Source organism: Hyaena hyaena, unplaced genomic scaffold (assembly GCF_003009895.1).
Source record: "Hyaena hyaena isolate Hyena2069 unplaced genomic scaffold, ASM300989v1 scaffold_318, whole genome shotgun sequence".
Taxonomy (NCBI): Eukaryota; Metazoa; Chordata; class Mammalia; order Carnivora; family Hyaenidae; genus Hyaena; species Hyaena hyaena.
In genome coordinates, this window is record NW_024080949.1 from 371,922 (window position 1) to 397,429 (window position 25,508).

The window sequence follows — 25,508 nt, forward strand, 5'->3', positions numbered from 1 at the left end:
TCTTAGACTTAGCTCATCCGATATTGATCTCAGTTATGTTTTCAAAACTAATTTTCCTTCTCAGGTTTAGTCCAGTATTCTCAACTGCTTAGTTGCTATCCTTCCCTTCCCTCACATCCTTAGTGAATAGCTAAATCCGATTTACTTCCCAAATATCACTTGTTTCCAACCATGTCTCCATATGTCTAGTGCTACCTCCCAATCCACACTACTACCATGTCTCGTACCTTAACTATGGTAAGTGCCAATAGGAAACTACAACTTTTCAAAGCGAATAAGATTTGACTTTAATCAAGTATTTTCAGTTCTTAATTCTATTTACACATCATCTTGCTTTTTAAAAAAATAGTTATGTTGCTTTTTTCTTACACTCACTACACTTTTTATTCCACCAAATGTCTTTTAAATAAATATTTGGGTGGCTCCAAACTGATAACACCTCTAGAAAGAAGGAATTTTAAAATGGCCTGTGTCTCCTTTCAAGTTATCCTGCCTTAGAACAAGCATTTTCTGCTCACATGAAATATGTTTCATGATGAAATATCTCACGTGTTTTTATAACCACCGTAATAATTACTTAGAAAGAAATTTATGGCTGAAGTCATATGTTCTGCTACCAGGATCTCTTATTAAGAGAGCAAGCATGTTCTCTGAATTTAAGAGTCTGTTTTTTTAATCTTTTTTCTTTGTTCTTTTCTTAAATCCCACATATATATGAAATCATATGACATTTGTTTCTCTCTGACTGATTTAACTTAGCATAATACCCTATAGGTACATCTATGTTGTTACAAATGGCAATATTTCATTTTTTATGGCTGAGTAATATTCCATTGCATATATGTACCACATCTTCTTTATCCATTCCTTTATGGATAGATACTTGGAAGGGAAGTGAGTGGTGGAAGTGAGTAAAATAGATAATGGAGATTAATAGTATACTTAATCGTGATGGGCATTACGTAATATATAGGATTGTCGAACCCTTGTATTATACACCTGAACCTAATATAACACTGTATGTTAATTTTCCTTCAGTTTTTTTAAAAAAGGGAGCAGGCATGGTCATAGAGAAGAACCTCCTTTTGATCAGAGAAAGGTATATTTGTTTTCAAAACAAACCTATCTAAATAGAGACAAAGAACAACTCTTAAATATTCCCATCTAGTTTTCCTGAAGTTCTAAGGAATGATTTAAAAGCCAAGAAGGTTTGAATAAATCTGTGAACCGAGAGAGGCCTGTCATTGATTTTTCATAAAGCAAAGCCTATTAACTTTGCCAAGTTGTATACTTTATAACAACAGTTTTCTTTAAAACAAGGATCACTAATGCAAATGCCTCCAGAGAGTAGAATGTATGCATGCCCCACCCACTTTCCGTCTTCATTACCAGAGCCACTTAGGCAGAGATTTAACATATACACTTTTTTTTTTCTATGTAACCTCTGTTTGAAATTAAGGAATGTATGTTCTGGGAATTTTTCTGCCCAGGCCATTATTTCTTGGGAAAGAAAGAAAGAAAACAGAAAGCCTGACATAACCTTTCAGAGCATGTAGTACTTAAAGCACGTGGATGAATCCATTTGGTATCCACATTAATAGCAGTGATAATAATGACTGTATATATCACTGATGTAGATGAGATAAACACTTACAAAGGAAATTTCATTGTAACTTGATAGTAGGTAAATGTCCCATTAAAATAAATCACTACTGTACATAATTTTCCTCTAGTTCATTGGCAGGACATTTGCTTTGGAAAAGGAACAGTCTAATTCTAGTTTTAAAAGGAATTCTCATTATTCTTTTATAGCCACCATTATCAGGAGCAGTTAGGGAAGTGTACCTGTACCAACAAGCATATCTACTATCATACCACCCAGAAAAAAAGAGGATATTAGATAAAATTTAACAACCATCCCCTTCCTGCCTCCAATTCCTGCAACAAACAAAAACATGCAGATGGTTCTAGCATCATTATTAGTCAGACACAATAGATGTTTACTGAAATACAAAATAAAATTAGACCAGGAGAAAGAACAGGATAAAAAGGTGCATTTTGTGTTTGGTCAATCATTTTTTGATCATTTGGTCGATCATCAAATCTTTGATTTGACTTACCTTGCAAGTTAGTAATAAAAGACCTGTAGGTCCTTAGATAAAAGTTGAATCTGAGATACAGCTGAACCTTGGATTCATATTTTATGGTCAAAAGAAGAAAACATCATTTCAATATTATTTAATCCTCAGCTATAAAGTCTAATAGAGACATAATTGCTACCAATGAATGATACTAAATAGAAATATTTAATAAATACACAGTGGAGAGGCACTTAGCTCTCTCTAGGGTCCAGCAGAAGAGGAAACATTTCATCTGAGCATTAGAGATGAATAATGACTTTGACCTGCAAAACTTGGGACCATCTAGTAAGTAGAAAGCCATTCAGTTTTACAGGGAGTTGGAGCCAAGGCTGAAAGTGGAAAATAGCCAGAAGCAGAGGGGGAAAGAGGGAGCAGGGGCCCTTTAGGCTTCAGTCAGCTAGTGTTCAGACTCTATCTTGTAGTCAGTTACGTAGGCCTCATTCTTGAGATCCTCATTCTAGGTACCCAGACTTGACCTTCCTTCTTGCCTCCTACAACTTTCATTCTTTATTTCAAAATTGCCATTTCTTCTAGGCCACCCTTCTGTTTTTTTCACTCCTCTTTAATAGCTACCATTTCTCTACTCTTGCCTTTCTCTCCCTTTTTTAAATCCTGCATTTCCCAGATTCCAGCTATTTTTTTAGTCCTTATCACTGTCATCATGAGATCTTCTCACAGGGGCATCAGGTCTTTGCCAGGGTGGAGTCACCAGTCCATGAAGGGGTAGGTTGAATGTATTGCTGAATCTCCCATGTGTTTTGGGTATTTGCCCATTTATATTGCTTTCTTAACAAAAATTCATCATCTGATACAAGTTGAAAGATATTGTCTGAAGCATATTAAAACCCCTAAAGGCATTGGTGACTGTATACTCTAAGAATTAACATGAGAGGCAAACTCATTTAATTTATCTCTGAGAAAAGGACATGAAACTATTTTTCAGACTCTTGCTTGAATTCTATGAACTGACAAAGAGAAATAGTGGGAATGATCTTAAGCAGGACAGAGAGAGTAAAACAGTAGGTAAAAGATAAAGCATCATATTTTTATGAAATTGTGCAGTAAAATTGTGTCCAGCCATTTCCCAGGTGATCATAATTACATATTTTCCCTTGACCAGTGAATGAATAGAATCTGTGATTAATCTGTCTCAAAGGAAATCTTGAACAAAATTACAGTTAAATCACAGGATTGCATTCTTGACACATCAACTTGTTCAATGAAAATTTGTTTTTCTTTCTTCTGTTTCCCTCAGTCTTGATCTTTTTTCCCAATCAGTTTTTTTTTATCTCTTCTATTTTCCTCTTCTGCCAAGTTTGTGGTATTTTGCCAGTTCTTTATCTCCTACGTAGCTTGTCCAATTTGTCATTGTATGATTTCCCGTAACTGCTCCATAGCTTATTCTTTTTCTTTATTGGCCATATTTTATGTTTCGTTTGTTGTGCTTTCATACAGTTTTGAACAGTTTGGCAAGCATACTTTTTTTTTTTTTAATTTATGCAGTGTTTTGTATAAAATGTACTGGCTTCTTCTGCCTCATTCTTTCTCCTATAAAAATGTAGCAGTTCTTTCCTTATCTATAATTTCTCTTCCTTTCCCTCTATTTGACCAAACTTGAAGGCCTTAAGTGTATGTGTCATTTTCTATAATTTAGAAACATTTCTCAATTTAAAAAGCATACAGGAAGTTGAGGATAATGGCAGTAACTCTAAAACATGTCTCGCCTGCTCACTTGCCCCTTCGACGTGTCTCTTGCCTACTGTCTTTTTAATAGTGAATCTATTTTGTTCTCCTTTGTCCCCTTACCACCAGAGATTCTGATTGAGTCAGCTTACGGTGGAATTCTGGGCTTTATATTTTGAAAAATCTCCCTCAGGAAGTCTGATATGGAATCCTTATTAAGAATGATGCTTTCATATCAGAATCAAAACACAATAAGCTTTCTAACTGTGATGAATAATCCAATAGATTTAATTATGATTTTCTTTCTGTCTCAAACTAAAACTAGATGTTAATTGCTAGGGAAATAGATAAGAATGCCTGTGACAACAGAACATTAGTATGATATCAAAGCTTGGAAATTTCACTGGTAGTGAATAATTTAGTGCTTAAAATATTTAGAAGCTATAGAATTAAAATTAATTTGTTTTTCCCCTAAGTGAATAAAGTCGATTGAGGTTTTACATTTAATTTGTTAAATCAAATTTTATCTTCTTCGGGCTCAGAGGCTAACTGTAAAACACCATGTACAAATCTTTACTTCCTGTTTCCATCCATTATTTCACTGTCTTATGCTTTATTACTGAAAACTGTCCTCAAGCAGATCAGACACTGTAAATACCTTTCCTGATTACAAAATCTTCTCACACAAATGCAATAGACTATTTAATGAGCTCTTCTTTCACAAAATTAAAAAACCTGAAGGCCCTGATTTGGGACACTATATAAATGAGATTTAGATCTAACAATTTTAAATTATTGCTTTATTCTTAGCTATTCAATTCTATCTCTTATCTGGGAAATAGAAACGGTAAAACCCTTGTTGATTCTACAATTGGGTTGTAAAATTCACTGTAGCCATCAGCCATGGAGTAGAAGGGCCAAGATCAAAAATGCAAAGCAAGACGGCTGAGATTAAAAAAAAAAAATTCTGAAGCAGCTTTAGCTCATAACATTCTAAGCCACCAACAGGAATTCTTTGATTACTTAACCAAGATTCAGAAGGCATTTTGTGTATCATCGTACTACTTGATGGGCATTCCCGGACCAGGAGTATTGACATTCCCATGAAACTTGTCAGAAGTAGAGGATTCGGGGCCCTCCATGGACCCTCTGAACCAGAATCAGCAGCTTAATAAATTCTCTAGGAGATTCTCGTGCACTTGAAAATCTGAGACGCAGTGCTCTGGCAAACACCTAACAGGTACTCCATGCATTTTGTGAAAGTGTTACTAATATGTATGGTCATTGGACACCATTGAAGATACAAATTAGAGTCTTAATCTTTCTCCTCTGCTTCCCTGATTTCTGTCTTTTAGGCAAACAAGTTCCCATTTCAGTAGTTGTATGTGATTGCCTGATCCATCCAGCTCCCAAACCCTGTAGATCCTGCCTTTACAGTGGATTAGCTTTATCCTTTCCCTTCTAATGCATTATCCAAAGTCTAGTTTTACCCAACTACCAGTCCCAGAATCCTGTCTTAGTGTTTTACCTGCATCCCTGTCTTAACATTGGCCTCAACTCTGCCTCAGAATTACCCAGAAACACAGCTCTAGCTCGGACACTTCTGTACTTAAAACCCAAGATACTTTCTGTTGCCATTCAAAAAATTGCAAACTTCTTAAGGAAGAGCCAAGTCCCCTCTGCCTAGGCCCAAGAAAAGTGCAGGGCTGCCCCTCTCCCTGAACTCCTACTCTCATACAGTGATGCTGAGCCGAGGTAGGTAGTCCTGATCAGATCATGGAGACTGCACATCATAGGCCTTGCCTGGTGCTATCCCCTTGTGCCCCTGACCCTCCATGTTTCTCAGATCGACCCATTCTTTACATTTCACAGTCCCCCAGAGGAATCTCCTCTTTGTCCTTCCACAGAGATCTTCTCTCTTCTGGTGCATCACTTATGAGCTTCTTGCTTTCTCTATTGTAGGTCATTCAACAAATTATCCTTCACAGCCGTGTCTACCCTCTTCAGCTAGATTAAATACCGAGCAAAACCTAGAAAATTTTACTAATGTCCTTGAATCTCCAGGTGGCCCAACTATTGTATTATTACTAATGATACTATGGCCATGATGAAACTGAACATATCCCTTCCTCCCTTCATCCCCCACTTCCTTTATTTACAGATGCATGCATTCACTCAACAAATACCCCCTGAAACCTCCCATGTGCCAGCTATTGTACTAAGCATTAGGGACACAATCGTGAATAGGACACACCCTCTGACCTCCGTGAATGTGTGGTATAATAAGAATATAGACATAGTTTGTTATGAATGAGTGTGTCTGTTACTAAGCAAGTAACAGTGAGTGTCATGTGCAACACTGATGTGGATGGGTAGTGAAGAGTAGATGTAAGCAATGGTGCAAAAGCAACTAGTTGCAAGCAAATATCACATGTTTACTAGAGGATATCTCATGTACATTTAAGAGAGTATGGAGGTGCCTGGGTGGCTCAGTGGGTTAAGCATCTGACTTTGGCTCAAGTCGTGGTCTCATGGTTCGTGAGTTTGAGCCCCACATCCGGCTCTGTGCCGACAGTTCAGGGCCCGGAACCTGCTGCAGATTCTGTGTCTCCCACTCTCTCTGCCCCTCCCATGTTAACACTCGGTCTTTCTCTCACTCTTTATAAAATAAAGAGATGTTTAAAAAATTTTGAAAAGAGAGTATGGTGAGGAAAGAGTATGAATAGTTCCATAACTGTACTGTTTTCTTTCTATTCAGTTGAGATACCATATCCCTGGAATAATGGCCTTAATATCATTTTGGCTGATTTATTGAGTCTTTTAACTGCTCAAGTTATACTACCAGAAATTCTAGTATTCAAAATAATATTACACAAAAGTAAAATCAAACAAACAAACATTTTTTGTGTATGTGGAATAACGCTTAGGAAGATTTGACCCAGTCTCAGAAGACACACATTGATTCATTTATTCTGCAAGTGTGGACTCAGGTTTACTATGTCCTTGGTGTTGGTTCAAAAGACCAAATATAAGAGTATTATTAGATAATGAGGATCACATCTTTCAGGAACATATTCTGCATACTGACTTCATCCTATTAGTACGTAAGGATTTGTGAGTTCTTTCGATGTAAACATGGTAGAGATCTCAAAATCTCAGACTGTTTCATTTTCTAACCTTTAGATTTAGTAATAGGTCATTTTAATTGCCTCAAACATTCTGGATGATCTTTTTTTTTTTTTTTTAAAGGTAACAGTGCCATTGTTATGTAATGATAAAAAGCATCTTTGTTTTTACGTATATCTGGTTGTACTAGTCTCTTTTTAATGACATTCCTTTGCTGTTACTCTTAAAATTTCATTCACGATAAAAAGTAGAAGATATTTAAGCTTGACACCATCAATGACTCATAAAAATGTTCTGGTGGCTATAGATTATTTTTAAATTTATCACTGTACCTTAGGGATTTTTTGATAGGCTGTCCCTGGAAGCAATTAATTCTCAGTTTTATGTGGTTTTATAAAGCAAAATACCTTGATGGAAACAGAATTTGAAATAAATGTCCTTCGAATGTAGCAATGAATTTGTGTTTAAATATCTCCAGAGGTTTGGGGTTTTGCTAAAAACACTGTGCATAAACTACTTGTGTTCTTTTTCACCTCTCCCATCGACAGTCATTAAGAAATCCAAATACTTTTTTTCGTGTTGAAATTTTAAAACACTTCATAGACTATTAAACATGGAACATCCTTGTGGGGACAAGAAATCGAATTTGCTCTTGAGAAGGTTTCCAACTAATTGATTTGTAGGACATTATAACATCGTCTAGCTGACAAGCTTTACAAATAGAAAAACCGGAGCTGAACTGAGAGGGTGCTTTTTTACTAACACATAAAAGATGTCTTTCTGTCTTGTAGCCTTTGGATATAGGCATGTCAGTTTCACAGAGAAACTTTCACATGGAGCTTTTTTCTTTCTTTCTCTCCTGGTAGAACTTCATGTGGTAGCACATTGTTAAATCTTTTCTCAAATAAAAGGATGTAGGGCTTCATTTTTGTTTTGCCTTTTTGGTATCTTACAGGAACTCCAGGATGGCATTGGACAGCGGCAAACTGTTGTCAGGATATTGAATGCAACTGGGGAAGATATAATTCAACAGTCCTCAAAAACAGATGCCAGTATTCTACAAGAAAAACTGGGAAGTCTGAATCTGCGGTGGCAGGAGGTCTGCAAACAGCTGGCAGAAAGAAAAAAGAGGTAGGACGACAGATAAAAATAGGAATTCTAAAATTTTACCAGAGCTATTTAAGCTGTCCTCTAAAAAAGATTTTGTGAAAGTTTGTAACCAGGGTGGGAGGCTCCGAGGTTAAGAAGCCCCTCCACAGTTAATCAGTAGCAATAATGATTTTTGTTTGTTTGTTTCTTTTCCTCCTATACTGAAACATGTAGCTGTTGCTAGTGAAATAGGCAGTACCTTCCTGCTATTTTAAACTTTCAAGTTCATTTTGAATATCACTCATGGCTGGGGTGCCTGGGTGGCTCGGTTGGTTAAGCTTCCAACATGCTCAGGTCGTGATCTCGCAGTCTGTGAGTTCAAGCCCCACATTGACCTCTGTGCTGACAACTCAGAACCTGGAACCTGCTTTGGATTCTGTGTCTCCCTTCTTCTCTGCTCTTCCACCGTCTGTGCCTCCCTCTTTCTCAAACATAAGCAAATAATTAAAAATAAGTAAATAAATATCACCCATGGATGTTCAAATATGAATAGCTTCAGAATATTCCAGTCTTTTCTTAATTTTTATTTATTGATGTATTTTTGAGAGAGAGAGGAAGAACGCAAGTAGATGAGGGGCAGAGAGGAAGGAAGAAAGAAAATCACAAGCAGGATCTGTACTGTCACCATGGAGCCCACGGCTAGAACCATGAACCATGGAACCCTGACTTGAGCCGAAATCAGGAGTAGGATACTTAACCGATTGAGCCACCTAGGCTCCCGTGATATATTCCAATCCTAACAAGCTGAGTCTCATTTATTTTAAAGATGACAAAAGGAAATTATAAATGACCATTTTGTAGGAAAGACTACTCTTTGGCTAGATTTTTTAGCAGCTACAAAAATGACTATGATGCTAAAAACCAAGATAGTGATATTTACTTTTTAGTTCCACTATATTTGTTGGTACATGCTTGGAGACTTGGGCCGACCATGGTCAAGCCCAAAGGCGGGGGGCGAGCCGGGGGGGACCTCGGAAAGGTTATTGTTGAATTCGGTCATTTTTTAATTTTCTCTTGGAAGGTCCTGAAAGCACAGAAAAAGCCAAATGTATGCTGCCACACTTGGAAGGCATAGATATTTTTATAAATGCGATTTTGCATTATGCTCCAGTTGTTGATGCTAATGTTGCCTGTTTCATAAGGGAGGACTTGGCCTTTATTTACCAAATGAGAGTATTGTTATGAACAATGAAAACTCAGTTCTATTGCCAAGCTCTTGCTTCCTACCTATCATCTATATAATAGGTGGATTTTAATATTCAGAAAGCTAGAACAACACTTTGACGAACGTCTTTGGGGAGGATGTGTTAGAAAGGTTTCAGAATTAGGTCCATTGTCTTTGCCCACCTCTTCTTGGAGCCTTTGCTCCTGTTGCATTATTCAGGAAGTAGATAGAATTCATATTCCTCTGCACAAAGGATGCAGTAGTTGACCTAACACACACACACACACACACACACACACACACACACACACACACAAATCTTGATAAAGTTTAAAAAGAATAGCACCATCTAAAAACATTTTTATTTTATATCTTGGTTTAGAAAATATTATAATTTTTATATAGACGACATAAAATAAAGGTCTAAGCTTTGGGATTGAACTGCTTCCTTGGGAAAATCATAGGCTTTTTTCCCCACATTGAAATCTCTCTGTTACACACACTACTCTACCATTACTTAAGCAAGTGATACATTTACTGGAGAAGGAGCTTTAAACCTGTATGATATCATTTTTGAACTAAAGTCAATCCAGTCTAAATAAGACGTTAACAAATGAGATTAAGAAAAATTGAATAGCGTGCTCTAAAAATTAATAACTTGAATTCATACAGATTAAATGGGTTGGGAGATTATTTTTTAATTATATTTAAAATATTATTTCTCATTTTGAAATACCTAACTCATATATCATTAAAATAAGTTAAAATTTCTCTGATAACGGGTTTTTTAAAAGTTCATTTGAAAAAGTGATCTGTTATTGACTTCTAAATGAAAATCAGAACTTATAAATAAAGATAGGGCAATATGCCTGTTTCACCAAATAAGCTCTAAAACTGTAGATCCTTCTAAGTTTATAAGAGTAGTATATGCTGACTCTGTGGTGAGTTATTACACAAATTGTAGGTTAATTATGGCTAGGGATTTGGCTGTAATTGGTTAGAAATATTTCTCCCATTTAACCATTTTGACCTACATTAAATATTGCACTTTTGTGCTTTAAAAAGTCCAGATCAGCTTCCTTGAGCTTTTCTTTAAACTCAACTTTTAAAGTCGTCTACTTCACACTACCTTTAAAAAATAAGTGTTAGCATATTTAAATTTCCACTGAGATCAGTTTTGTGGCATACCTCCTCAGGATTTTTGTATTGTTTAAATTTTATGAAATGCAAAGAAGTAATAATACAGAAGTCCCCTTTCTACCAGTACACTGACAACTATTTCCAAGCACCCAGTAGCAAATAAAGTAAAAGTTAAAAAAATTATAAAGAATATGTTAATGTAACAACTGTGGGAGAGCCATACTCATGAAGCTATTATTAATCAGTGGCATGCTTTCAGTAGAGCCCAAGCAGAAGCTAGCAGGAAATAGAGGTTATGTATTGCACAGGTGAAAAATAAGATGACTATTGAAGTTGACAATGTTATTCTTAGTTTGCAATGGACTTTTAAATGCAGCTGTTTGACATATTTCATGATTCCTAGTTGAGGTACATATATGAAAGAAAGTGTACAATTTAAGCAAAAACAAAAAAAGTCTGCAAAAACTGTCTGGACCTTTACAGCTTCATAATTTTAAACCTTTCTCTTGAAAATGTGAGCTATCAGAAATATTAGCAGAAAATTCCCAGAACAGATTCAAATAGCAGTGGACAGCCATTGAAGTTAGTGTGTATTGGAATTAAATGAAGTATAAAATGCAGTCAATTAAGTATACTATTTAAGATACAAAATTCACTGTTGCCTCAATTATGTAGCAGAGGAACTGGATAACATCTATAGGTTTAAGCATGAGAATAAAATGAGTTTAATGATGAGTTAGCCACCAAAGTGGTCTTTGTAAATGAAGAAGATGCAAATGAAGATTTATCAGCCATAAAATAACTTATAGGGTATAACAAAGCAAACCTATATATGAAGATTCTTAATCCCAGGTACATGGGTAGAATTCAAGGGGTGCCATGAGCTTGAATGGGGAAAATATACCTCTTTGTTTTTACTCACATGTCATGGAAATTGAGCATTCCCTTCCATTTTGAATAAAGGCAACAAACCAGAGTAATACTAGCAGTACCTGTGAAATCACAGGCGTTTTTTAATATTTCAGCGCCATTACAGATATCTCAAAGTATTGTTCATGGTTATCGCTCTTCATAGCTACACTAGCCATCAGATCTTCCACAAGATCTTATGAATGTGTTAATAATAAACAAGCACATGTATGGCTGTATCACATTTTTTCTAATAGTTTTATAGCTATTTTTCAGTACCATTGACTTTCTTCAGAGTTCTGGGTATGTTATATTCTGGACTTCAGACATTATTTTGAGACTACCAGGCCTCACCAGATTGCCAGAAGGGTCCATGGCATAAACAAAAAAGGATCTTATCTATTTTTGGCCAGATGTTTATCTGCCCAGACCTCATTATCCTGTACTGTGGTTTCAGTCCTTCTGATGATGGAGTCACTATCTTCATACACTTCTTTTTTTTCTGGAGTATTCCAGGAGATGTGCCAGTCAAGGGAATGTGGGTAAGCAGGCTTTTAAACAGCAGATAGCTGAAAACATAGGGAAATCCATTTTACTTAGAATAATACCAGTTGATAAAAGATGGAATGGAAGAGGGCTGCAAGGTGATGGGAAATAGAATTTCTAAATGGAGGAATTTCTGAATCATAATCCATAGCAATAAAAGTGATCCTAAGAATTTCTCTCTCTTTTCCCTTTAGTCAAATATGGTATTGTCTCCACCATTGTAGAGATAAGGCAATTATTGTACTAACAAATATTGAGTGATGAATCAGTTTAATTTAAATATCACCGGATTGAATACATTGCCTAAAATTTTTTCTTTTCCCAACTTTTTAATAAAAATTACAAGCGTATAGAAAAACAGAAAAAAGTAGCATAAGGAACACCCATGTTCCCTCCCCTCCTTCTCCTAAGTCCCTAGATTCAGCAGCTAACATCTTGCCATATACACTTTTTCTCTCAGTCTCCCTACCTCCCCTATATGTGCCTTTATTTAATATAGGGAATATCACACACACACACACACACACACACACACACACACACATTATTTTTTTTTGCTGTTTTAACATTTGCAAGTAAGTTATAAACCTCCTTATACTGGACCCCAAAATTCTTCACGATGCATTTCCTTAGAATAACGATATGCCATATCTAGCCAGGCTTTTTTATCATGCTCAAGAAAATTAAAAATACCATTTTATCTTGCCCATAACCAAATTGACCCACTGGTTCAAAAATGGCTTTCCTATTATTCTTTGAGTTTTTTCATACCATTGTCTCATCATGTTTTATGTATTGCATTTGGTTTTGTAGGGGATGGAATTTTTTTTTCCCCTATACCCTCTTAGCTTCAGTGTCTGGAAACTGCAAGTTAAATTCACAAAAGATACGTTAATAGGAAAAAAGGCATACAAATTTTATTTGATGTTAGGATTTTAATGTGACATGAAAACTTCATAGAAAAGAAGTGAAAATGCCAAAGAAGTAGTGGACCTAATAGTTCTATACGTTTTTAACAAAGAGTGGTCAAATTGTAAGGAGGTGGCCAGGCGAAGGAAAGGGGTTTGGGCTTCTAGGGGTGATAGATTGCAGGAAGACAAATGTATGAGGAAACTAATGGAAGATAAGGATGTTTCAATAATAAGTAGATTCAAGTCGGTGCTGCTGTCTCCAGTGATAAAAAGTCATCTGCTCTTCCTGGTCCAGAAAAGGGAGGGAGACTATGTTCACCAAGGGAAGTGTATGCCCTGCCTTCAGGCAGAAATACACAGGGTGGAGAGAATTTCCTGTCTGCCATTTCTTAGTTGCCTTCAGCTCAAAATAATCCTTGCACCAAAGTGGCATATTATGATCCCTTTCATTTATTAGGTTTCTTTTGTTATGCCCAGATCGCGATCTCTCCAAAATCCCAAGACCACCTAGGAGTCCGAGTCACGTATGCAAAGGCAAAGGGCTTTATCACGGGCGTAAGCTCGGGCTCCCAGACCTCACCAACGCAATGGATGCATGCTGAGAGCCCCGAACAAGGGCAGAGTAGGGTTTTTATGGGGTTTGAGATGGGGGAAGTTACAGAAGTTGTGACCCGGGAACAGTGATCCCATCATAATTATTCAACATCATTGACAGCGGGTTTGACCATACACATTGTCTAGAGTATTCGTTACTTTTGGCGGGATCCAATTACAACATTTGGAGTACCTTTAAATTCAACCAATCACAGAACGAACCTAGGGTCTTGTTCGGAGACTAACAGGTTAACTTTAACATTAGGTAACAGGGTCCTATCTATAGTTTCTATCTCCAGATCTCCAGGCCTCTCCCTTAACAATGTGGAGGGTGGTCGCTGGCCTTTCCTGATTGGGTGTTGCAAGGGTGGTTACTCCTGCCTTGGGCAATGTGTAACTGCCTGATAGTTTCGGGGAAGCCGAAACTCAGGCCTTCTCGTTTAGAGGGGAAACTTAAAGCCTGTCATGGAGTCAGTTTGTTTTAGACGTTCAGACTTGTGGCCTTACATCTTTAGTCTCTGTTAGTGGAAAATAGCTCTCCCACTTTCTTTTTCTTTTTACCGATACTAACATATTTGGAAGAGTCTCATACAATATCCTCAAAAAAAAAAAAAAAAAAAAAAAAAACCCTCACGTTTCTGCATTTATCTGATTTTTCCCCTTCATTATGTCATTTAACTTGTTTTCTATTTTCTGTATTTCTTGTAAACTGGAAGTTGAGTCTAGATGAGACTTGAGAAGATGCAAGTCAAATGTTTCTGGCAAGAATACTTCATAAGAATACTTCGTAAAAGAGGGAGTGTACTTCAGATTCCCCTCGGGAGGTCATAGGATAAAGTAGTCCCACTTATAAATGCTGCTAAGTTGGACCACTTGGTTCAGGTGGTGACCGTCAGATCCTGAATTGTAAAGTATCATTTTTTTTTAAATTAGTAAGTCATCTAATGACTTCAATATCCTTTGATGATCCTTCCCTAACTCGCTACGTTAGGGTTGCGGAATGGTGATTTTTCTGAATTCTGACATGATCCTACCAACTGATTTCTTCTATTTAAAAAGAAAAGCTTTCATTTTTCTCCTTGATGTCAGTATGAATTTATGGATTCTTAGTTATTCAATGTGTTACAGTGAATTACAGTTATTCTCCTTGTTGATATTCTCACCTTTATTAAATCTGACCAGGGGGAGCTTGTCCAAGCTTCTGGCTTAAATGTTTCCATGCTCACCTTGTATGTTCCCTGGCCCTGGTTTGGAATCAGCCATTTCTTCAAGGGCCTCTGGTTTCTTTTCGTGGGGAACCATATATAGAAACCGAAATGTGGTCCGTAACCCTTTCTGAAAGAAACACTGGCAGTTTTCTGGCAAGCATTCCTGGGGGAAATGTTTCCACATCGCTTTCATAAGGACACAAAAATCCCTTTCAGTTATGCATTAAAGTTCAGAATAAGGTTAGGTGTATTTAAAAGCCCTTATTGTGCAAAAGGACCCTTTTTATCATGTAGCATCTGTAACTTCTTATTCATTTCAATGCTTCTACTTCTGATTTTTTGAACCAAAGCTTACCTGCATATAATCTACGCTAGTTTGCCAAGCAAATTAATGGTGTAAATGAGCTAATGGGAGGCATTCCTAAATGTACTTAAGGGAAGAAATTGTTTTTTAAAGACCTTAGTTCATTGTTTGCATGCAAATCGATGCTGTTAATTAGAAATGAGCCTTATCTAATTCATTAAAGTAGGCCTAGTAGGACCTCTTCTTGAAAATCTCCATTAGCAATTCATATTACTCTATGCACTGTTTGTGAGACAACCGATTTCTCTTCCGTCGTCTTGAATTTTGTCTCCTGACGAATGCAGGCTCCCCTAACCAAAAAAAGCCTTCGGTATAGTACCTTATGTCCTACAAAACAAAAACGTAAAATTTTAATGATTCAGAAACCTATTTACAGTCCATGTTACTTTTTCAGTGGACCCAGCATACGCATGTGAAAGCAGTGCTGAAAACCTTCTCACAAATTCACACTCTGCCCCCAGGATCTTTTCAGCCCTAATACCAGTCTACTCGCTCTGTTCTTGAACTTCCCCGGTTTCTCACCACCAATTTTGATCCTGGCTCACTGTTGAGTCAGCTGGGAGTTTGCAGACTGAGTGCCCACAGGCGGAATCCAGCTTAGGAAGTATGCAATGTTTTTACATAGGCATTGTTTTTGAAATAATTGCCAACATTTAAACATTGAGAGGCTTCATGTTTTCTAGAAAACAAAGATTCCTGTCTCCTCTTGAAAAGTTAGATCTGGCTATTAGGCACTCGTCCCCACATTGTCTCAAGGCACTATCCACTACATCTGAGTAAGAGCTGTTTCAGACTCGCTACTCAAAATGTGGACTAGCGACTCTTGAAAGCCTAGAACAAACTGAGGGCAGATGGCGGGGGAGGGGATGGGGGAGGGGCATGGAGGAGGGCACTTGTGGGGATGAGCACTGGGTGTTATATGGAAACCAACTTAACAGTAAACTATTCAAGAAAATTTTTACAAAATGTGGACAGACAAACAGACATCACCTGGGAGTTGCTCCGAAATGCAGGGTCTAATAAATCACGGTCAGCATTTTAATAAGATTCCCAGGTGACTGACATGCAAATTAAAGTTTGAGAAGCACTTGTTTGGGTAAACAAGACTACTCTTCAGTTTGCCACGCCTGTCCCACCTCAGTCATTTATATTAACTGCTTTCCCATAGAGGTTTGACTTTATAATACTTCATAGAGATGCTTGTATAATTGTGGCAGTGATGAGAGTACTTAATATTGCCACATGTGGTTACCGGTGTTTTACATAGCTCATATAATCTTCGTTAACAACTCTTATATCCATCTTTCCAGAAGGGCACGGATTGCTCTCCTTCTTGGCCGAAGATCACAGAACTAGCAAGTACTTGAACCAGGATGTAAACCCCAAAAGTCTGACTCCAGCATCCCCCTTACTCTAAATCCAATTTTGTGTTACTTATCTTAGCTTTGACTTTAGTATTCTCTAGGATATACTTCCAGTTTTTGCTGGTCAACCCCTTAGTTAGCAAGCCCATTCACTTAACTGCCCATGCTTTGTAGCAAAGGAATAGGACATAGAATCTGTGCTGACCTATCTTTGCAACCATCATACTCATTATTTCAGCTTGTGGCTCATGCATAAAATAACCTGAAGTTTTCTGTCCTTCGGCTTTTGCAAAAACCGTTTACTTTTTGAGTTTGAATTGCCGTTCTCATCATTTTCTCTCAAAATCTTACTCATCCTCCAAAACCCAGTGTAAGTGCAATTTCCTCAAGGAGTATTACCTCCTGTTCTCAAGCAGATGCAGTCTGTTCTCTTAGGTTCTTCTTGCTCCTTTTTATAACACATTAGATTTTATGTATCTATCATGTAACATACCCACATGTGTTTTATCTTACTTGGCAGGATTGAAAGCCTCATGAGGGCAGGACAATAACTTATTCTCATCTCTGGATCCCACAGTACTTAGCAGAATATCTAGTACATTGATGATAACCAAAAAACATTTTCTCAGTTTAAACTATAAGATTTCTTTATTCACAGTCAAATTAAACTCGAATTATAAACCTCTACACTTGCCATTATTACATAGGTTAAAACTAGATGTACAGAGCCAGAATCATTTTTTAAATGTTCTTATAATATTAACACATTTCTGTGGGTCATCTTTAGTTCTGGAAATTGGACTTGATCAATTCTAATCTTAAAGAAGTTGGGATAATACTTCATATTTTAGGTATTCTCCAGAATTTAATCCTCTTAAGAGACAAATGACTTTAACTTCCAAAGCTATTTATATCAAAAAGAAGGTCTTTGATTCACAAATTTTGTACATTTGTTTACCTCACTTTTGCTGTATCACAACTAATAAATTCTAGATGAAATAAGAAGATATTCGCCTTGAAACTGGGTATTTTGTTTTCATCCAGTCTATAAGCACAAGGTGTTTTGCTTGCAATCCATATCTTCAAAAAGCTATTTTTTAGATTGATCCAAGAGGATCATACAGATATTATTATCCACAGGTGTCTATGGAAAATCTGGTCTCTTCCCATCTGTTCTCTGATGACTCTTGAAAAGCTTTCAAGGACATTCATAATTCTTCATCAAAAGACTATGAAAAATTAGCTTCATAATTAATCTTTTTATGTCATATTTTATTCTTTACAACTTGGCAAATTCTACTGAAACTGACTAGCTAGAGCCAAACATGCTGTCGTATTGGCTGGTACTGACAATATCACTGCCTATAGATGCATGTGTGGATGCGCTTTATTCCTGGCCTTCTATGAACTTGTTTGGGCCTTAGGAGGTAGGAGTTAGAATTTGTGATGGAGGATGATCTCTGGTGTGGGCCTTGAGGGATCACAGGAGTCAAATGAAGAATGAATGGATGGACGTGCCAGAGAGGAAAAGTAACATGAGTAAAATCAATGCAACAAGAAACAGTGGGCTACATTGAAGGACTCCATGTGGGTTAGAACAGATGAGCTGTCTTCAATCTCAATTTAAATGTACTCTTCTAATCTTCCGGGGCTCTTCATTCTCTGTATAAAAGCACCTGCCCAATTTTTATCCCAAAGTGAATGCTAGATATTAGTAATCTATATATGTTTTTGAAAGTTTTTCAAGTAGCCTTTTTGGAACCAGTTGGGAAGCAACTGCCTCCCACCAGTTGAGAACAGCATTTCCAAGAGACAACTGTGTGTTGTTCCCAACCTGTTTAATACAAGTTATTCTTGTTTTTATAGTTTTTTCTTATTTAATTAAATAATATGCAAACTAATAAAATAGGAATGTAAACAGAAAGCATTTTGGTTTCTATGAAAACTAAGTCACATGCTTTGAAAGACTTGATAACGATGATCAGAAAAAAATGCTGTTTGATTAGATATAGATTAGGAAAATATTTAAGATTGGATGTTGAGGGCCGAAATCACAAAAATCAGGAAGAATTCCACATCTGTACTTTCTACTCTCTCTAAATCTTACTCTACTTTGAAGAAACCCAAACTAAAAGTCATAGATGATGAAATGTGTGGGAGTGTCTTATGCAAGAAAGAATGTGCTGAACTTGAGCTCCTTGCTGAATTTGATCCTGACCTCAGGAAAAGTCTTGGACCTCATACCAAATGAGTGCTGAGTTACAGATGAATGTTTTTTTTTTCTTTTTTTAAAATGTTTTTTAGTTTATTTCTGAGAGAGAGAGAGACAGAGTGAGCAGGGGAGGGCCAGAGAGAGAGGGAGACACAGAATCCAAAACAGACGCCAGGCTCTGAGCTAGCTGTCAGCACAGAGCCTGACATGGGGCTCTAACCCACAAACTGTGAGATCATAACCTGAGCCGAAGTCGGACGCTTAACCGATTGAGCCACCCAGGCGCCCCCAGATGAATATGTTTTAAAAGAAAATAAAATATTCAAATATGTGTAAACAGCCCTACCTAATCCATCCACTTTAACATTTCCCCCCAAAACTACCTTTACACTATTCTTAATCAAATTTAATAAGAAGGTCTCTCTTGTTGTCTAAAGAACAAAGTATGGTGTGATATGAGCAGTCAAGATGGATCAAGTCATAGAAGATTTTGTATATCAAACCTTTTTTCTGCAGTGGTATAGAAGGGCTTTGGTAGGTTTCAAACAGTTAAGATTTGGAACCACATAGGTCCCTATGATAGTTGAGTTCAGGGTTGAAATGAAGAGGGTGAGGCTGGCAGCAGGGTGACTCAGGTAATTTGGTAGTCTTTCAAATTAAGGATGATAAATGTCTGAGCAGAATAAAACCCATAAAGATGTGACAGATTTAAGATACTCAGTAGATGAACATAAAATAACTTGGTAATTGACTAGATGAGATGGGGGTGATGAAGGGAGGGGTCTAGGATTACCTCTTATCCACTTTTCTGGCTTGGGAGACTGGCTGAATTGAATGCATTAGCTAGGATAGGAAAGACAAGGGGAAGAACCCAGATAGAAAAAGGGATACAAATTAGACATACAGACTTCAACTTGGGATACGATAGGTTTGAGGACCCTGTGGAACATCCAAAATGAGGTGTTCAGAGAATGTGTATTTGGATGTGTAAGTCTGAACATCAGGAGGAAGACAGAGTTGCTGAAGACACCAAGCCTTTTTTTCCTCAATGGAGAGGTGGTAGCAATTCCCAGTCAATGAACTCAGTGAGATCCCTTTATTACTTCACTGACTTACTAGCTGGTAAACATAACAGTTTCCAGGGTACATAGTAATAAGAGATACTGTGGAGAAGGAGTTCAGGTGTCAGGAAGCCACTGAGGCAGATGAGTATGAGTGGTAACTAATGAACTGAGGTGATATATGTGGTCTCCATGGGGCACAGACTATTCCGCCTTAACTATCATAGACCAGAAGAGTTGATGAACAAAATATTGGGGATATATCAGGAAAATATATTGATTGCAACATACAGAAAATAAGCTCAAAGTTACCATCTTCCTGATTACAGATCAGAAATGTCTCCATGTCCCTCTATATGTATGGGACACCCCAGTGAAAGAGAGGACGCTTACAAGCATATTTAAAGCATGGATGCAGTGTTCACTGAAACGCAAATGGTCAATATCTGGAGAGATGATAGCTGGAGAGACTGGAACATAAGAAATAAGCACAGAGCAAAGCAGGCCTCCTTGAGATCCTATAAATTCACTGTCTCTTTAAGGTTATGACTATCTAAAATTTGACTCTTGTTCATCTCTACATCAGCTACACCTCGAAGCCACCAATTTCTTAAAATAGGCCAGGGGCGTCTTGCATTCTTTTCATTTTCCTCATTGCTGAGGAAACTTGTATTGTCTACCTTCAGAGGCTAGCTTGTGAGGCGTAGGTCTTATTACAAGCAATCATTTCCAAAGTTCATTTTTGTTAGAATTATAAACCTTCACACTACTAAAAAGGAACACAGTATGCATGGGTCAGTGGATTACCTTACTGCACAAAGGAAAACCCGAAGGCCTCAGATAAAAATGTGTTGATCACTTTGATTCCTTTCCTGGATTTAATGTAATTAAAGGATGCTTTAGCTATGTGTGTGACTCTCTTCTCATGTTTTCTTTGACAAGTCCCTTCTATTTTACTAATTCTCAATTGTGACAGTTTGGCTATTAATATAAATCTAAAATTGTCACAATAATCTGTTTTCCACATTGGTTAATAGGAGTTAAGATATTTTTCTCTACTATTACAAATATGTTTTTAAAACCCCTTTCTAAAATGGAAAACACCTGAAGCGCCTGGGTGGTTCAGTCCATTAAACACCTGACTCTTGATTTCAGCTCTGGCCATGATCTCATGGTTCATGAGTTCTTGCCCCATGTCGGGCTCTGTGCTGACAGTGTGGAGCCTGCTTGGGATTCTCCCTCTCCCTCTCTTTCTGCTCCTCCCCTGTGCAGACTCTCTCTCTCTCTCTCTCTCTCTCTCTCTCTCTCTCTCCTTCTCTCTCACCTCAAAATAAATAAATAAACTTTTTAAAAAGTAAAATAAGAGGGAAAACACCCTCCAGGTGTGAGCTGCTAATCGAAAAATTTTTCACTTACTATTATAATCGTGAATGTATAACTATCTCCTTGTTTTTAGCTGAAGGCCTTATCTCTTATTTCACAGGAACCTGGCCCATTAATTATTCTCTGTCCCCCAAATGCATACAAGCATAAGTGTATCCTCACCCTATCTCTCCTGCCTTCCTACCCCTGACCAAGTAAACACTTTTAGCTCCCAGATTAAAAAGTAAATTACAAATACTTCTTTCATAATGTGCTCCACTGTACCTGTCAGTCTTATCTGTGAATAACAGAATTCAGTTCTGCTTCATATAAGCAGAAATCAACTTTATAAGAAGGATAAAGACTTGCTCCCATTGTCAAAGAGTAAGGTAGAACACCAACTCAAAAATGGGCAGAAACCAAAGGAGAGGCTCAGTTTCAGGAATCATACAGTCCAAGTTATACCTTGAGACTGCCATGCTCTCATAGACCATTCCAGATCTGCAGACAGCGGGTGAAGAATCCTGCTGCAACTGAAAAGAATGAGAAATGGTACCTTGGAGTTCTTTGTCACTCATTCCAGATTCAAAAGCTGAACTTCTTCCATTTGATTCTGTACTGATCTTGGAATTCCCCTCACATATGCTGTATATTCAGATTCTGAGCAACCAAAGATGAGAAAGATCTCTTACTTCTCTTTCCTAGTTATTATTCCCATTTAAATTCTTCTCTTCATAGTCACTAATGTTTAAATCACATGTTCTCTATTATTGTATCTGCGTTGTTTGATATTTTTTTTTTTTGTCTTAGTCTCCACCAGTACCTTGAAAATACCTTTGCCAAGACCATCAGTGATCTTCTATAGTTAAATTCACTGGACATATCTCAGTCTCACCGTAGGCCACCTGGAATTCCATCTTAGCACTTTGTCCTACCTTGTCTTCCATGTCATTAATTTCATGTGATTTTATTCCTACATTTCTTCGTAATTCCCTTTTTAATTGCACTTCTTTCACCTGACCCTTAAATCCTGATGTTTCTAAGTAGCCTTTCTTCAACCTTATTCTCTTAATCTTTATACTTTCCCTGGTTGTTATCCATAGCCACGGGTATTAGCTCTCCCTGTATCATTTAGAATCAAATCCAGAGGTAAACAAAAATAAATACAGTGCTTGAAATAAGATAGAAATGGATCCATCTATCCTGTATGAAAGTAATCTGCAGCTAGGCAGGCTGGCATTGTTGTTCTATGATATCAGAGACAAAGGGTTTTTTGTCAGAAATATGCCATCCCATGGTGAAGCCCTTATCTCCATGATGCAAGATGACTGTTAGCTCTCCAGCAATCACATCTGCTTTTGAGAAGCAGAGAGAATGGGAATGCCTCTACCCTTTTAGAGAAAGTCGACACAACACTCTTTGCTTACATCGGATTGGCCAGAATTGATTCTCATGACCACAGTCTCTAACCTGGGTAGCTAAACATTGGATTTCTGTTATAGAGAAGAGAAGAATGGATCATGGATCATAGAGTATGCAGATAAGTAGTCTGTGCCACAGTCACTTTTTTTTTTTTTGGATCCTAAAGGTATTATTCAGCTTAATATATGTTTCCAGATTAGACCTACAAATCTAGCCTCTAATTGGGCATTTCCTCTTCCATGTCTGGAAGCCATCTCAAAAATCATTATATCTGACACTGAGTATGTTCTGTTCTTTCAAGAATCTACTGTGAGTTTAATCTCCATCTATGCACTTGCCTAAGCTAGAAACTTGGAAGTTACAAGAGTTAATATTATTGATGCCAAGTTTTGTGTGCTTATGCTACAAAACAGTCTTTCAGAGTTTTACAAATGTTTCCCCCTTAATCTTTACAACTCATTTTAAAGATCTTTTAGGTTCATCCTCTCATATGACTGTGGCATGGTAAGCAATGGATGGATAGCAGTATTCTTAGGTCCATTTTACAAGTTATCAAATTGCAGCTCCAAAAGATTAAGAGTTTTGACCCAGGCTAATCAAAGTTATGGAAAGATTAAGAGCTACTTACCAGTGATTCTGACCCCAAACCCATGCCTTTTCCATTATGATCATTTTTACCTAAGTGAACAAAACAATTGATAAGGATAGCAGGGACAAGACAAATGAACACGTGTTCCCCACTACCTGTATTTCCTCTCCCTTTAGCCAATTAGTGACACTGAAGCCTGTATTTTCCCAGATTTCTTCTTCCTCCATTATCTAAGGATAATATTCTCTTTGATGCATTTATGAATTTTTAATGATGTAGAATTTGGGTAATTAGTAAAGAAAGAAGGCTAGAGAAGACTATGGCAAAGTAGCCAAAGAGGCAAAGTTGGTCTGCAAAATGAAAAGGACAAGAGAATCCTTGAATGTGTGTTTTGTTTGTGGAGTTTCAGAACTTGCAAGATGCTGAGACAGTTGATAGAAATGAAAAGAAATGAAAATTCTATAATTTCCTGTAACTGAACATATCATTGCCCATTATGAATCAAGAAATGTGAATTAAGATGAGAACTATTGTTCAGCAATCTTTTGTTCCCAGAGTTGGCTTTAGTGGATGTAGCTCAGTGATGAATATAGGTTATATTTTTACTAGGTTTACATGTGAGCACCAAACTCTACCTTTATGAGTCAATAGATGATTTTTTAAATGATCAGAGTCTATCCATGACAAAAATAGCTTGTTTTCTGATATGTTTGGTATTTTCTTGCCAATTAACCTTTCTGTTGGGCAGTGGAAACCAAGTAATTGGGGCTTGAGATTGTCCAATTAAATAAACTTCCTAACTATATGCTGGGCAATAATCCCCAGTGCTCCCACTTGTGTTTATTTCCTTTGGAACTACATAGCATCGTATTTTTGTGTTTGTATTTTTATTTTGCTTTTTTGTTCATTTGGCAAGATTCTTAAACTATATGAGCCTCATTTTACTCATTAGAAAAATAAGGAAAATAATGCATATCTTGTAGGGTTGCTGTAATGATACATGATAATGTAAATAAATTGGGTATTCCTGTGCCTGGCATTTGAATAGGGCTTAGAAATCAGTTTCTGAGAAAAGGGCTTCCGCAATAGTGAAGTGAGTAGCTCAACACATCTGCTTCCCAAAAAACAGCAGTAAACCTAGACAAAATATTTCATGATTCTGGAAATCAAAGGCATACACATAATTGGAAAGCTATTGTTTATGGAAAACTATTAACTTTGAGTAAGAACATTGGAAATCTATGGTATTTTTGTCTGGGCTGCTTCTGCTCCCCACTCCCAGCTTGGTCAGGATAGTTGTTATATGGAGGTAGTATAACACATGAAAACCAGCAGCTTCACTGCCGGAGGGGCTAGCTTTATGTGAAGCCAAACATATAAAACGCCATGCCCAGAAGCAGAGTAACAGTAGAGACCTAGGTGGCAAGTGAATGAGCCAACGAGCGACTTAGCTGTCCTAAAGTTGCTGTCTTGATTAGGGCAAACAGGACTGGAAAACTAGCCAAACATTTGATTTTTCAGGGATAGATGAAAAATGAGACTGTCATAAAGGGCTGGGCAATCTCCATATGTCTGCTGCAGGGTAACTTAAAAGCTGAACTTTGAATACATTACCTAACCCACATATAGACCCAATGACAAAAATTGGAAATTTTATTGACTCCAGGTGTTTGAGTTCAACTCTTGACCTCTTTGCCTAATGATCACTAAGCTCTGATGATCTCCAGGAAGCTAGATGTATATATATATACATCTATATATATCTATATCTATATATATATATATAGATATTTTTTTTTAAACAGAGAAAAAAGATATCTGCAGTCACACCCTATTGGGAAACATTCCACAGATATTGTCCAGGGAAGTTATTAAAACTCGAATAACAACAACACTGAAGTGGAGGGGAATCAGAATCTGGAGCTCCTTCAATATATTAAAATGTTGAATTTTCTGGAAAAATAATAATACATCCAAAGAAACAGGGCATTATGTATTATACTTAGGGTGGAAAAACAAGCAATATAAATTGTCTCCAAGTTGGTCCAGATGTAAGACTTATCAGATAGAGACTTCAAAACTCCTATTATGAGTACTTTTAGGAACTTAAAGAAAATCATGTTTAAATAAAGAAAGTATGATGACGAGGGCATAAATAGAGAATATCAAAATACTTCAACATTAAATAAAATTCTGGAATTGAAAAGTACCGTTTTAAAAATTGGGATGCCTGGGTGGCTCAGTCAGTTAAGTGTCCGACTTTGGCTCAAGTGATGATCTCACAGTTGTGAGTTTAAGCCCCACGTCAGGCTCTGCACTGACAGCTCCGAGCCTACTTCAGATTCTTTGTCTCCCTCTCTCTCTGCCTCTCTTGTTTGTCAGTCTGTCTCTCTCTTAAAAATAAATAAGCCATAAATAAATAGATAGTAAAAAATTAAATTAATTAATTAATTAAAAAAACAAAATTACTCAAGAGCAAATTCAAGATGGGAGAAGAAAGAATCCAGAAACTTCAATATAAATATAAATTGTCCAATCTGTCAGACAAAGAGAAAAAAAGAG

At 37.1% G+C, this 25,508-nt stretch overlaps 1 protein-coding gene across 1 annotated transcript in view; it reads left to right on the forward strand.

Moving 5' to 3' along the window:
- The first annotated feature begins 216 nt into the window (after positions 1-216).
- LOC120242818 (dystrophin-like) overlaps positions 217-25,508 on the forward strand; it is a 145,171-nt gene continuing 119,879 nt past the window's right edge. Inside the window, exons 1-2 of the mRNA XM_039248765.1 lie at positions 217-237; positions 7,906-8,081. Coding sequence (XP_039104696.1) covers positions 217-237; positions 7,906-8,081 — 197 coding nt within the window. The remainder of the gene's footprint in view (positions 238-7,905; positions 8,082-25,508) is intronic.